This window comes from Nerophis lumbriciformis, linkage group LG22 (assembly GCF_033978685.3).
Source record: "Nerophis lumbriciformis linkage group LG22, RoL_Nlum_v2.1, whole genome shotgun sequence".
Classification (NCBI taxonomy): Eukaryota; Metazoa; Chordata; class Actinopteri; order Syngnathiformes; family Syngnathidae; genus Nerophis; species Nerophis lumbriciformis.
In genome coordinates, this window is record NC_084569.2 from 22,240,945 (window position 1) to 22,254,958 (window position 14,014).

Genomic DNA, 14,014 nt, shown 5'->3' on the forward strand with positions numbered 1-14,014 from the left:
TTAAAATGTTGGTGTTGTTTACATGAGACCCATCATAGTGCAGTATACACGTATCTCTTATGTTTGACTGCCATCTACTGGTCACACTTATCATTACACCATGTACCAATTAAAATAGCTTCGAGGTGGGTAAGCTCAACCAAACTTATTCCTTACATTAGGCGCACCGGGTTATAAGGCACACTGTCGAGTTTTGAGGAAAAAAAAAAGATTTTAAGAGCGCCTTATAGGCCGGAAAATACGGTTCTTAGTTAAGGTACTCGTAGGTTGAGGTACCACTCTAGCACAAAGCCAACTGAGATGTAGGCTGTGTTACGTTTACATTTACTTTGTAGCTTAGCATTGCTTAACCCACATTTGATTGATTTCATGTTTAGATAAAATCTGAAGGATATCATAGCGCCTTCAGTGTAACAAGTTTGGACGCCACTCTATAGCCTTCCCAGGATGTCCCAAAAAGATTTGTATCTTTGTAATTTACTTTCTACCACTCCTGTGGACAAGATCAGTGGTGATGCACGCACGCACAAAGCCGATAACAAATCTTGCTGGGCAATATATTGACCTACAAACGATTGCCGATAAAACGATGTTATTGCCAACATTATTTTGAAACCACATTAAACACTGATGTAATGATATTACATAGTAATAATGCAAGTATAACCTTTCAAATTAAAAATACTTTTATTTCTCGTTTTAACACTGTAATGGGAATGTACACTTTTAAACGTTGAATAAAACAAACTAATAATAAAAATAAAATATAATCTGTCTGTTAGCAACATTTTCCACTTAAATAAAAATCACAACCAAAAGCAATAAAATTGGTTCTTTCTCTGCGGGGGAGGTGCTGGGGACCCCTTAAATATACACAACCAAAACAATAAACAAAATGGCTAAATAAAGTTGTTGTGACCAAAATAACCCCAGTTACCAACTTACCATTGTTATCATGGTATTGTCGAATGTGCTCAAAAAGTGATTGCACACACACTAAAGTCTTTTAACCAAGTTAAACCAAGGAAATGAACAATATACAGTACTTTCTTGGCAGAGAAAACATCAAATATTGTTCTGGTTTCATAGGAACCATATTATTTTTATTTGTATGTTACCTTCTTCCATTTCAATTTGTAAACATTTTACAATGTTTTTTAATAAATACGAATTAGGTGTCAGTTTGAGTTCACTTCCTGTTGAACGGATGTCCGTCTGTTTCAACTTGAAACTGTCGACTACATATCGATCACTTTGTGCAAAGACAGCGCATTCTTTATGTCCAATATGAATACTGCAGCTTAGTAGTTTGGACAGTAATGTCTTTATAAAAGTTTAAAGTGGGGTATGACGTTTCTTAATGGGAAAATACGTTAATTTCTTTTCTTTTTGTGTTAGCATTAAAGTTAACTAATAAGCTAACGCTAGTCCTTCCATGAGTTTATCAAAGTGCAGTTATCAATCACTGTTTTTGGATCATTTTACTTTAATACGGTAACATTAACTCTCAGGAGTCTTACAACGGTTTATGTGCATGTTGTACAAATGCCCGCAGCTGGTGCAAAGAGCTGACCGCTGTGCCCCTTGCAGCTCGTATGCATATGGCGATCATCGACACTGGAAAAGTTACCAACTTCATTTTCATTTAGTTTATCAGGCGCACGCTCACACGCACGCACGCACCCACGGACGCCCACTCTTGTATTTGTTACCTTTTAGAGACCTCCAAAAAATGCCTACCTTTTTAGGACCCCCCCTTTCTAGATACATATAAAGATTTGTATTTACAACATTAATAATATACACATACGATGCAAACATAAAAAAGCTTGTTGTAAAAACTGAGTTGGAATTTCACAAGCAAAAGGTCACAATTTCACAAGAAAAACTTAGATTGTAGCTGAGATAGGCTCCAGCGCCCCCCCGACCCCAAAGGGAATAGGCGGTGGAGAATGGATGGATGGAAACTTAGAATTTCGGCAGTATTATAATAAGAATTGGAATTTTACTCAATAACAGTCGCAATTTTAAAAGAAAAGAGTCATAATTTTACTTGACAAAAGTCACAATTTTATAAGAAAACTTTTAAAATGTTGGCAATATTATAATAATTGGAATTTTACTTGGCAATATTATGACAAAAGTCATAATTTTACTCAAAAAATGTCACTGTTTTACAAGAACAAAAAAATTGGCAATATTGTGATAAAAGTCAGAGTTTCATATGACAAATGTCACCATTTGGCATTAAAAAGTAATAATTTTAAGAGACAATGTTGCAATATTACAGAAACAGAAAGAATATGAGAAATTGTTCCCAATTTTATAAGATAAAAGTCGACACATTGTGAGAACGACTGCTTTTAGTTAAATAAAAAAAAAGAGTTGTAATTGGTTTTTAATCTTCATTATTTACTTCAAGTTATTACAGTATGTCTCTATATACATATTTTTTAAATTAATTTTAACTTCTTACACACTTATTACATATGTTAGCCAGAGGGGGAGCACTTTGAATTTTTACACACACTTGTTATTTCATACGTTGACCAAAGGGGGAGCACTTTTAAAACCGACACAGTCAATTTGAAAAATCCCTCTTTTTTGGGACCACCCTAATTTTGATAGATTTCACCACCAGAGTTGCAAATGAGACATTCTCTATTAGAGGCAATAGTTTTCCGTATTGGGACCATGATTTTGGTCCTAACATTTTCACCGGTCCTCATATGGAAGGTACTTTTCCTTATTGATGTCTCAAAAAGGGTAGAAATACAAGAACACGCACACACACTCACTCACTCACTCACTCACTCACTCACTCACTCACTCACTCACTCGACAAAGTCAAAAAGGCGAGGACAGAGGACGACGTCCTACAAAAGTGGTGTCAAAGTCAAGGCCCGCGGGCCAGATCCGACCCACAAATTAATTATCTATGACCCGCAGGCCACAGCCGCCTGCTTTGAAGGTGTGAAGTTTGTTTTTGTCTGAAAAATGTTTTCACTTGAAATTAGTGGCATAGAGCCATACAAAAATGTTGGATTATTCATTTAATCATTAAATAAAATACAGTACACTGTGTTAGGTCCTGGTTCAATAGGTTATGTGCAATCATTTTTAATATATTTTAATAAACATTATACCAGTACGGCCCTCGGCTTGTAGCAAATTTGTTTTTTGGCCCCCTGATGTATTTGACTTTGACATCACTGTCCTAGAAGGAGACAAAGACACCCATACTGCCACACACATACATGCATGTGTGTTGAAAAGCTAGGTCAGAAGGGAGAAATTTTGAAAACTGGGACAGGAAAGGGAGATAAAGCGCATGTTGGGCAGGAGCGCTTTAAAAAAAGAACAAGAGAGGAGAACACATTAAAAGCGAGAAAAGGAAGGTGAAAGTGAGACTTGGCTGACTGGAGGACACAGGAAGTGAGACACATTTAGGACAGAACCAGGAGCGCAGCTACCAGCAAAGCGACACAATTGGAAAATGATCCCAGTGGAAAAAGGGATGAAATAGAGAAGAAGACACCTCTGGGGCGTAAAAGACAGGAGGAGCGCGGTGTCGGCACACTCGTGAATACTAAAAGTCATTTGTGTCTTTTATGGTGGTGATTGATGAAGTTAGTATGTATTTACCTTCGTGCGCGTGAGATGCCCAGAGCTGAGCCATCTGCAGACCACTAGGATTGGCTGATCTGTACGCAGGTTCAGAGGTCAAGGGGGAGGGGCCCTGATAACCTGACAGGAAGGGATTGGATCCTGTGGGGAAGGCATCACCTGTAAAAATGAATGAGAACTGTCAGTCTCCATAGTAACCATAACTACGAAGGTGATAAGAAACAAAGGCAATCAATACATGCTGGTACTGCTTTGTAACCTGTGCGTGTATACAGTATACAATCAATGCCTACTGATGTTTCCATCCTGAAGAAGGTCTGTTTTATATAAGTGTAATCACAATAATGCAGGAGCACTTCCAACCATTTTAACCAGAACCACATACTACAGTTGGACTTGCATGAGGCAGTCCACCTCAGTGAGAGCTTTATGGGAGAATTCAACCTGATAAATATTTTTTTTTCCAAGGGCACTTTGTGTTGAGCTGAGCCGAACTATCAGAATCAGAATCAAAATCAAAATCAGAATAGTTTTTATTGCCACTGTTTGAGAACAGTTTCACAAACTAGGATTTTTTCTTGGTGCAATCGTGCAACATAAAACACATAACACAGAATGTGCCACACGAATTTGCATTTCAACGACAAATTTAAGTGCATCGCAGACATTTTCAAGTCTCCATTTGTGTCATTGTCAGGACGATTGCAGCTTCTAACTGCAACGACATATATGTCAAGTTTAATATTATTTACCACATCAGGTAAGAGTGCAGTAAATAATGCCGAACAATTTACCCTGTCAAAAATATCAACTATGTGAGGGTATTTTGCTTTTTCTTTGGCTTTTTTGTGAGGATGTCACAAATATTGGTCTAAAAATGTGAGATCGGATCATATCAGTATTAGGCCATGTGGCCTAAAATCTATATAGCTATTTATATTGAAGCCTCCAGTGATAACAATATACAGTATATCACAATATATTATTTGGTAAATAAATGATAATACAACAATTTCAAAATGGGTTACAAAGGCTCCTAATTTGGCTGCTGAATGTAAGGAGTATGCTTTTCCGGTTGTATTTTTTTTGTTGAAGTGGTTATTAATCTACTTGCTCATTTACTGTTAATAATTTGTTATTTTCTGATGTGACATAGTTCTATCTACACTTCTGTTGAAATGTAATAAGCACATATTGTTCTTCTGTTTTACAGTAATTTTGGGTAATACTACAAATTTGGGTGTCGATCCAATACCAAGTAGTCACAGGGATGGACGCTATTTGGTCATACAATCCTGATAATTAAAATTTTCAAGATCATTAAATGATATAATTTTCACAATTGATTATCAATATAATCAAACAAAAACACAGGACGGCACTGTAACAATATAAATTAAATACATTTCCTTCTATTGGCTTTAAGTATTTAGTTTTTTGCCATTAAAACCCTCCTGTGTCCAAGAACTTATTTCCCGAGTTTGTAAACAATACCAAAAACGACAAAAGTTTTTTTGATAACACAAAAATAGCGGTTTGCTTATGCTCATATGGTGTTTTGTTTAGCACGTTTAGCTATACTCCATCCATCCATCCTCATCCTGCAATGATGATACTTGTAAGAAACATTGTTTTTTTGCTGCCATAGAGGTAAGGGTTACTGACTTACAAGTGGCCTTGCATTGTGGAGGGGCATTAGCCGCCAGCTCGCTACATTGCATCGATGACACGTCGTTCTTCTGTCTCTGTCAGCTACAACATGCATTATCACGATATAACGATTGCATTAAAAATCGGCCACATTTATATCGAGATCAAGATTCAAGATGCTTTATTGTTGTCCATTCTACGTCAACATGTACGAAGATTTAACATTTAAATGCATGTGTACACTCCCATTCATTATTATATAATTTATTTTGTATATCGTCTATATTGCGCAACCCTAACCACTATTGGTATTTCTGCCAATAATTATATCGGCATGCAACATATAAACTGGGGCGAGGCCCAAATTAAAAAAACTTGCTGATAATATGTCTGCAACTGTGCGGTGAGTTGAAATTGAGACAGTAACAACAAGGTTGAGGTGAAAGAAGAATGGAGAAATATGTGTTTATCTGTGACAGCGTCTGAGAAGGTTATTGTGTGTTTCGATGTCAGATCGAAATCACGGCTTGAGAAAACACACAACCAGTTAAGAATGAAGACAAAAATGCAAAATTGTGGGTTTTCTAACACTAATTTATATGGTATAATTATTTGTTCCAGACATGCTTAATGACAAGTTACATCACATAGTTACTTTAGCACTATTCAACATGTCCAAAACGGAGAAGAAAGAACCCTTCTCCACGTTTATAACGGATGACTCATTGAAACCATAACTTTTACATGTTTAAACTTAGTTCTATTCCTGAGTGAAAGAAAGAAATGTACGCGTTGAAAGAAATATACATCTAAAGTAGGGATGGAACGAAAACACTACTACTACAAGTGGTTAGGAACTAACAGTGTTCAATTTGTAATCATCCAAAAATTATTAGCAGCAAAGTCGACATCCGTCAACGTTGTGGCTCGGAGAACAAACGGAGGCGACAACAAGTAAGCTAGCTGGATGGTTAGCTAACTAGCGAGCATGTTTTGGTGCTCCTGATCGTCTCCCTGTCCTGCAAATTCAGTGTGGTGTTTAGGCAAGAGGAGCAGCGAGTAACTGCGGCTGAGACGAGTGTTCCACAAATTTTGTTTGGATCGTGTTTTTATTGATATTTAATTAAAAAAAATAACTGGGAAGTGATTTGACGCAAAAATACAACTTTTAAAACGCGGATTTAAAAAAACACATACCCCAATCTAAACTTATAAAAACACCTTGCTGTCTGAGCAACTAATATATTCAATTGTGCACATTGAATGTAAAAGCTATGCTCTCTTAGTATACAGCGTGATCTACTCTGAGGAATACCAGACAGAGGTGTCACTAAGGTGCGTTCAAAGTCCGTTGAACAAAGTGGGATGCCACAACGGCAGCAAGAACACTATCAGTGAAGCAAAACATGCAAAATAGTGGACTTCCTAACAGTGTGTCTATTCATTTTTGTTATTAAACAATCTTTGTCAGAGTGTGCAAAAGTACTTTTTGAGGACTTTCAACAATACTGCGATAGTAATGATAACCGTGATAATTTTGGTCACAATATTTGTGATATGAAATGTTCATATTGTTACAACCCTAATCTCAAGCAATTGTTAATATAAATGATGTTATTATAGTACATACTTTCATACTGTCTTTGTGCCAAATAGAAATGTACAGCTTTTGATTGTAACTGCAAAACAAATCACAAGTTGTCCACCAGCACAGAATGTATCTACCGGTACTATGTATAGTTTTTCCTTTCGGGCTCCACTGTACATAATCAGATTCTATTAGATTTGTTTCAGATTCAGCAGACACGGTTCCTAATTTGATTATTACAATAAACAGACTGGACCATGATAATGTCCACTGCTTCTATTTAATTTACACCAACCTGGTTACAGAGAGGCTGCAGTGTTCATGCCACAAATGAAACAACCTTCACACCTGACTCAGCACTGATACATTATTTCTTTTTTTTTTTTTATCAGGGCTGATTTTTTAAGTGGGTTCCTTTCGGGCCATTAGTAAACTTTGAACCATTGAACTATTACTGCCCCGCACCCCCCAATCGCACCCCTCTCAAGGGCTGTAAAAAGGTTTCGTGTTTGGCTGAGGTGTCCCACCACCACGGATCCTCCCCACCCTCGCCCATCCCAGCCCATTAACCGAAAGGAGCGCAAAGCTATTACCCTGATAAAACTAACCATGTGTGTAGGGGAAAGGGTGCATTTGCCTCATCTACACGGGAGAGGGGGGGAGAAGTGTGCGTGCATGTGTGTGTTAGTCCTGTGGGAATCAAGGCACACGCCATGGCCAGATTCCTCCTGCATCTAAATCAGTACATTAAAACTGCAGTACATCAGCTTACACATTTAAAAATCAATACCAAATGCAAGTTTCCAATTAATCACTTACATGCACACACAGTATGTGGATCCTTCAGGCACTGCCCCATCACACACATATTTAGTCAAGCTTTTCTGTGTTTGCACGTGTACACACCCATTCAGCAATTTTGTGTGTGTATATTACTCCAGAAGAGCAGGCCGTATAATTTCTGACATGCACAAACAATACTGTGAGAATTTTGCAGCAAATGTTCTTCAAAGGAGATATACCGTACACGTTTTTCGATGTAAACACACAAGCAAAAAGACAAATGCACAAAGTGTGATTAACCTTCAGGTTAGTTAACTCTGCTGGAAAGCAATCCTACAAGCACCACCCCCCGCCTCTATTTCTGCACTGCATCAGGAGACAATTTACACTGCTACTATTCATCAAAGACAGGACATATTTAAACTGTGTTTTATCTCTGATGGGACATTAATTTGAATACGCAAGGAGTTTATGTTGCATCATCTATGCTATTGCAGTGCTGTGGTGGTGGGTGGATTTGGTGGCTTGCACGTTTACAGTAAGAAACGCTTGTAATGCGCCTGGACCACGACGAGTGGGCAATTATTGTACAGAGTAACCAAACAAACGCATATTGTGTAATTCAAGTCAGTCTGACGATAAATCATTTTCATCGTCGTGCCACAAGCCACAACAATCTCAATGCAGTATTCTGTGAAGTCACTTTGGCATGCACAAAGTCTTTGTTGACGAGAAGTGGACTGGCGGTTCGCTGTGAGTTCTATTTTCACAAACCACAGTGCCATCTTTTTGTAACAGCCTGAGCACGAACAGTAAAGACATCCAATAATTTGAGGGGCAGTAACTGGAGTCAACTACACTATGCAGAGTGAGTATTGTAATATTGCCCCTTTTATTATAATAAGGGGGGGAGCCCCGACCCCTTTTTTTTATATATAATAATAGGGGAGGCCCGTGCCCCACCCAAGGTACATTTGATATAAATTAGGTTTATTTGTTGTCATTTTATTAAACAAACTAAACAATTAGCTTTTTCACTAGTGGCACAGATTATTTTCTGTAGCAATATGAAATGTCTTAGATATCACAATTTCATTATTAACACTTAAACAAAAACATGTGCACTCATACATACAAACACAATGCCATAAGTCATCCTGCAATACTCAATTATACACAGAGAACATCCCTGAATTGTGCTAGCACTGTCACTACCACGAATGTAGGGCTGGGCGATATGGACCTAAACTCATATCCCGATATAGTTTGGCCCATAAACTAACCCATAAATGGGAATATTTGTTGACGCAACTAAATATCTCCACCATGCCATGTTTTTCAATTTTCGGGACTGATGAGGATCCTAAATAAACAAAAGCAGGTACTAACAAGTAAGAGAAGTAGGTTTTGGACAATAGGATCCCAACCGAAGAGGTGTTTTGAAATAAGAAAAAAGAAAAGGCCTTGATAATATAAAAAAAAAAATTCAACTATAATCTCAAATCTTCTTTAAAAAGACATTTTGCTATGCTCGATACTTCAGCTAACAAAAACACCAAATTACAAAATGTCAAGTAAAGTGTCCTGATTTAAGAGGACATGTTTAAACGTCCCTGTGATGAGATGGCGACTTGTCCAGGGTGTACCCCGCCTTCCCCCCGAATGCAGCTGAGATAGGCTCCAGCACCCCCGCGACCCCGAAAGGGACAAGCGTTAGAAAATGGATGGATGGATGTTTAAACGTCAGCAGCAACATTATAATAATTCATGTTTAACGAAGGAGTTTTTATAGGTAAACATTATTATTGGACATACACACAAATATTTTAGCCAATAACACAAACCTGCCAACTGTTTCATAATGTTGTGTGACAGGCAGTGTTCTGAAAATGACAAAATGGGAATCATACACACAGCTCTCGGCGCGAGTGATCAATCACTTGCCAATTTGGTTATGGTTTAAATTTATTTCAAATATGTGGGCGAAAATTGTACTCTATATTTTATCAAATTTGAATGGATTTATTTTAGGAGCAAAATGCGATAAAAGGACCCTTTTCGCGCAAGTGTGACCGTATTTTTTTTTAAATTAAGTCACACGGCCTATTGGACTCAGTGGCCTAGTGGTTAGAGCAGTGGTTCTTAACCTGGGTTCGATCGAACTCTAGGGGTTCTGTGAGTCTGCTTCAGGGGTTCGGCGGAGCCTCCGCCGCGCAGGTCAAAACACACCCAACTCATTGTGTAAATAAAAACTTCTCCCTATCGGCGTATTATGGATACCCCCAAACAACGTTCCCTCTAATTTTCCATCTGATTTGCAGGTGTGTAATTTGTTGTGGTTCATGCACAGTTCATTTTGTGCACCAGTAAAAAACACATAACTTTGTCTTGAATTTGAAATTTTTTTTATTTTATTTTTTTTTTTTTTTTACTAAAGAAGGGTTCGGTGAATGCGCATATGAAACTGGCGGGGTTCCGTACCGCCAACAAGGTTAAGAACCACTGGGTTAGAGTGTCCGCCCTGAGATCGGTAGGTTGTGAGTTCAAACCCCAGCCGAGTCATACCAAAGACTATAAAAATGGGACCCATTACCTCCCTGCTTGGCACTCAGCCTCAAGGGTTGAAATTGGGGGTTAAATAACCAAAAATGATTCCAGGGCGCGGCACCGCTGCTGCCCACTGCTCCCCTCACCTCCCAGGGGGTGAACAAGGGGATGGGTCAAATGCAAAGGACAAATTTCACCACACCTAGTGTGTGTGTGACAATCATTGGTACTTTAACTTTAACTTTATTTGTAGTTGCATTTGTGAGTGAATTTGTCGCACCGTACAGCAATGACTTGGACACATTCACAATTTTCCTCTGCTCTCTGTATCGCACACAAATAAGTGTTCGCATTAATTACACGACATGTCTGCATTAGTTTTGACTAGCGGTGTCCGATAATATCGTCCAACCGATATTTCCAAGTTTTGCCTTTGAATTGCAAATGTGCAATTTGCACTGACTATAAAGCGCTGGTTAAGCGAGGGGGTAATAAGGAGTCTTCCTTCAAAACTCCTTGTCAAATATCATACCTGAAGAAGAATCCCTTAAAAGTCACAAGCAGGATTATGCAACAAAAAAATTGTAAGAAGCGACCAGCTGTACATAAAAAAGTATTTCCAAAAGTGACTTAGCCAACACGCAAATTTGTTTAATTGCCAAAATGATTTAATTGGTATTATTTGTGAATTTATTCAAACGACTAACCTGTTTTACTTGTTTATACTAGCACAACCTGTTATTTTAGTTGACTCTTGGTCATGATTTTTTTTAATGACTATTTTGTAGAGACAAAATATGTGAAATACATATGGCCCTTTAAAAAAAAAAATTTGTGAAATACATCTTGCAGTGGCATTGAAAAAGAAAAAGAATTAGGTTTTCTTTGATGACACAAGATGTGAATAATAGTACGGTATTTTGAGGGGAGGTGCATTCCTATTGGTATAGGAAATGAAATGTTGGACAATGGACTGTATCGGTGTAAATGATAATAGTAAATCAGCATCAAGCATCTCTAGTAGGGTTGAGGAAAAATATCGATATGGCAATATGTTGTGATACTTTTTCTAACAATATGGGCCAATTACCTCACGAATGACTTCCACACCTCCGCTCCGCAAAGTGTCGCTGTAATATTACCTTGCTGTGCGGGGTTAGTGGTGGCATTACAGAAGGCGACCGAAAAAAGTTGAGGGCATGTTTTTACATTTAAGTGGCAAAAAACATCTACTCTCTCTCTCTCTGTACAAAAGCAACAATTGGAAAAGGATCATTTAAGATTAGATTGTTTTTGACTCAGTTTGTCCAATTAACTATTAGGGTTATTTTGTGATGATACATAAAACGTGTATGTTAAGCTGCATTTTAAATGTATCAATTTGTATATATATACATAGTATATATATCATGGGTGCCCATTAGGTCGATTGCGAGCTACCGGCCGATCGCAGAGACACCCTCGATCGTCAGCCAGGCATTACAAAATATACCTAAAAATGAGCGATCATCAATCTTCACTATGACATCACTTTCGTCACTTGACTGACATTATCGGGACCCGAGTATCTTGTGCGATGACACTGGGAGCTCAGTATTAAGAAAAAAAAGACTTACAGGAAGGCGAGAAACACTTTTTATTGCAACAGACTCTCGCGGCGTACCTGCTGTCAAAACCCGTAAGACCGATCGCACAGTTCCTGTCTTCACAATAAAAGCGCTGCTCCATCCTGGACTAACAGGATGCACTAACAAAATAAGAGTCTCAGAAAGCTAACGCACACAAGCTACAGAGATTGCTGTCATTGCATTTCTTGTAATGTGTATAAAAACAAGTATGAAACCTGGACAAATAAGATGCCAAAAACCAACCTCTTTCATGTGATATTGGAGAGAAAGGTGGGCTTTTTTCTCCTCCACAATGTAAATTCGAAAATGTGGAAGTTATCAGCACTACAGTGAATTCTGTCTGATTCTAATCAATGCAAGTCATCAGAATCAGGTAACAGACCTTGTCTTGTCTTCATGAAAGAAAGGAATCTATATGTGTTAAACATGCTCGTATTTTCATTTAACACTTTTAACATGTTAAAGAACACCTCTTTCATAAATAAAAATTAGAAATAGATACATATATGTGTATATATATATATACACATACATATATACGTGTGTATATATATATATATATATACACACACATATACATACATAGATATATACGTATATACATACACACATACATACATAGATATATACTAGAGATGCGCGGATGGGCAATTATTTCATCCGCAACCGCATCACAAAAGTCGTCAACCATCCGCCATTCACCCGAACCAACATTTTATCAAAACCACACCCGCCCGCCATCCGCCCGTTGTTATATATCTAATATAGACGATGCAAGGCATTAGTGAGGTTATAAAGCTTTTGCCTGTTAAAGAAAGGAGACTGATCCAATGTAGCAGAGACATTCAATGCGTGCCATGCATTAATATCTCTTGGCCACGCATTAGTGGCTAAGAGATATTAATGCGTGATAATATTATTTATCATTATTATAATATTATTGTCATTTCCATTAAGAAAGTGTTGACTATTGTTGCCAATGCCCTCAGATCAGGAGTGCGTTCCTCACACTTTGTGTGCGCAGTTGCAGCAAGCAGAACGAGGCTTTCAAGAAGTTAAAAAAATGTTTTAGAAAGACTAGGCCTATATTTTCGTTTGGTAAAAAAAATGTTCTGAATTTATTTCAATGAATATTAACTTGTTAACGTTATAATGCTCAAATAGGAACGAGGGCGGGGTGCACAGTGAAGCAGTGAACAATTTCGCGACAAAGATGAACCTTTATTGATTGATCTGCAGCCATGACAAAATATCACTTTATCATCAAACTTGAATTATAATGAAAATAGACGGTCGCGACAAACAATGCAGGCTAAATAGCCTTACATTGTCGCCAATCGGAGATGCGCTTCACTTGAAAGCGAGGCCAAATAATTATTCACACATAGTAGTATATCTCGAATAGAAAAAAAACACAATAAACAACGCAATTGCCTTAATTCCTTTGCATTGTAGTGCGCCCAAACAACACGTAACCATCAAAATTATTTAGCTGACCGAACTCAATATAGGCTAGACATGGGCTTATTTGGTATAGTCTATAGGTAACGTAGACTAATTCGTTTAACATATCCAACCGTATGTCTACTTACTTTTTTTTTTGTTAGCACTATGCAGGAATAAAATGGCATCTACAGTGCCAGGATTCATGCGAGAGCGCCTGGCCTCTAAAATGCGCCCTGCTGCGCTGAAGGAGCGCTCACTTGCGCCACTGTTGCTGGGACGCGGTGCCTGATGAAATTTCAAAGAGTGCTGCTCGTTTTTCGTATGTGGATAACAACATTTAACTATGTATATATATATTCGAATTGGTTCAACCGCCAACCGCCCGCATCTATTTAAAATCTATTTTTACCCACCCGACCCGCGGTTTATCCGCGGACTCCGCGGTTGTGTCCGCAAACCGCGCATCTCTAGTGTGAACGTAAATGTTGTCTGTCTATCTGTGTTGGCCCTGTGATGAGGTAGCGACTTGTCCAGGGTGCAAACCGCGCATCTCTAATATATACGTATATACATACATACATACATACATACATACATACATACATACATACATACATACATACATACATACATACATACATACATACATACATACATACATACATACATACATACATACATACATACATACATACATACATACATACATATATATATATATATATATACACACACACACATCTAT

At 37.9% G+C, this 14,014-nt stretch overlaps 1 protein-coding gene across 2 annotated transcripts in view; it reads right to left on the reverse strand.

Moving 5' to 3' along the window:
* tnrc18 (trinucleotide repeat containing 18) overlaps positions 1-14,014 on the reverse strand; it is a 96,985-nt gene that overhangs the window by 60,939 nt on the left and 22,032 nt on the right. For both annotated transcript variants that reach the window (XM_061974015.2, XM_061974014.2), the window contains exon 3: positions 3,646-3,786. In XM_061974015.2, coding sequence (XP_061829999.2) covers positions 3,646-3,786 — 141 coding nt within the window. The remainder of the gene's footprint in view (positions 1-3,645; positions 3,787-14,014) is intronic.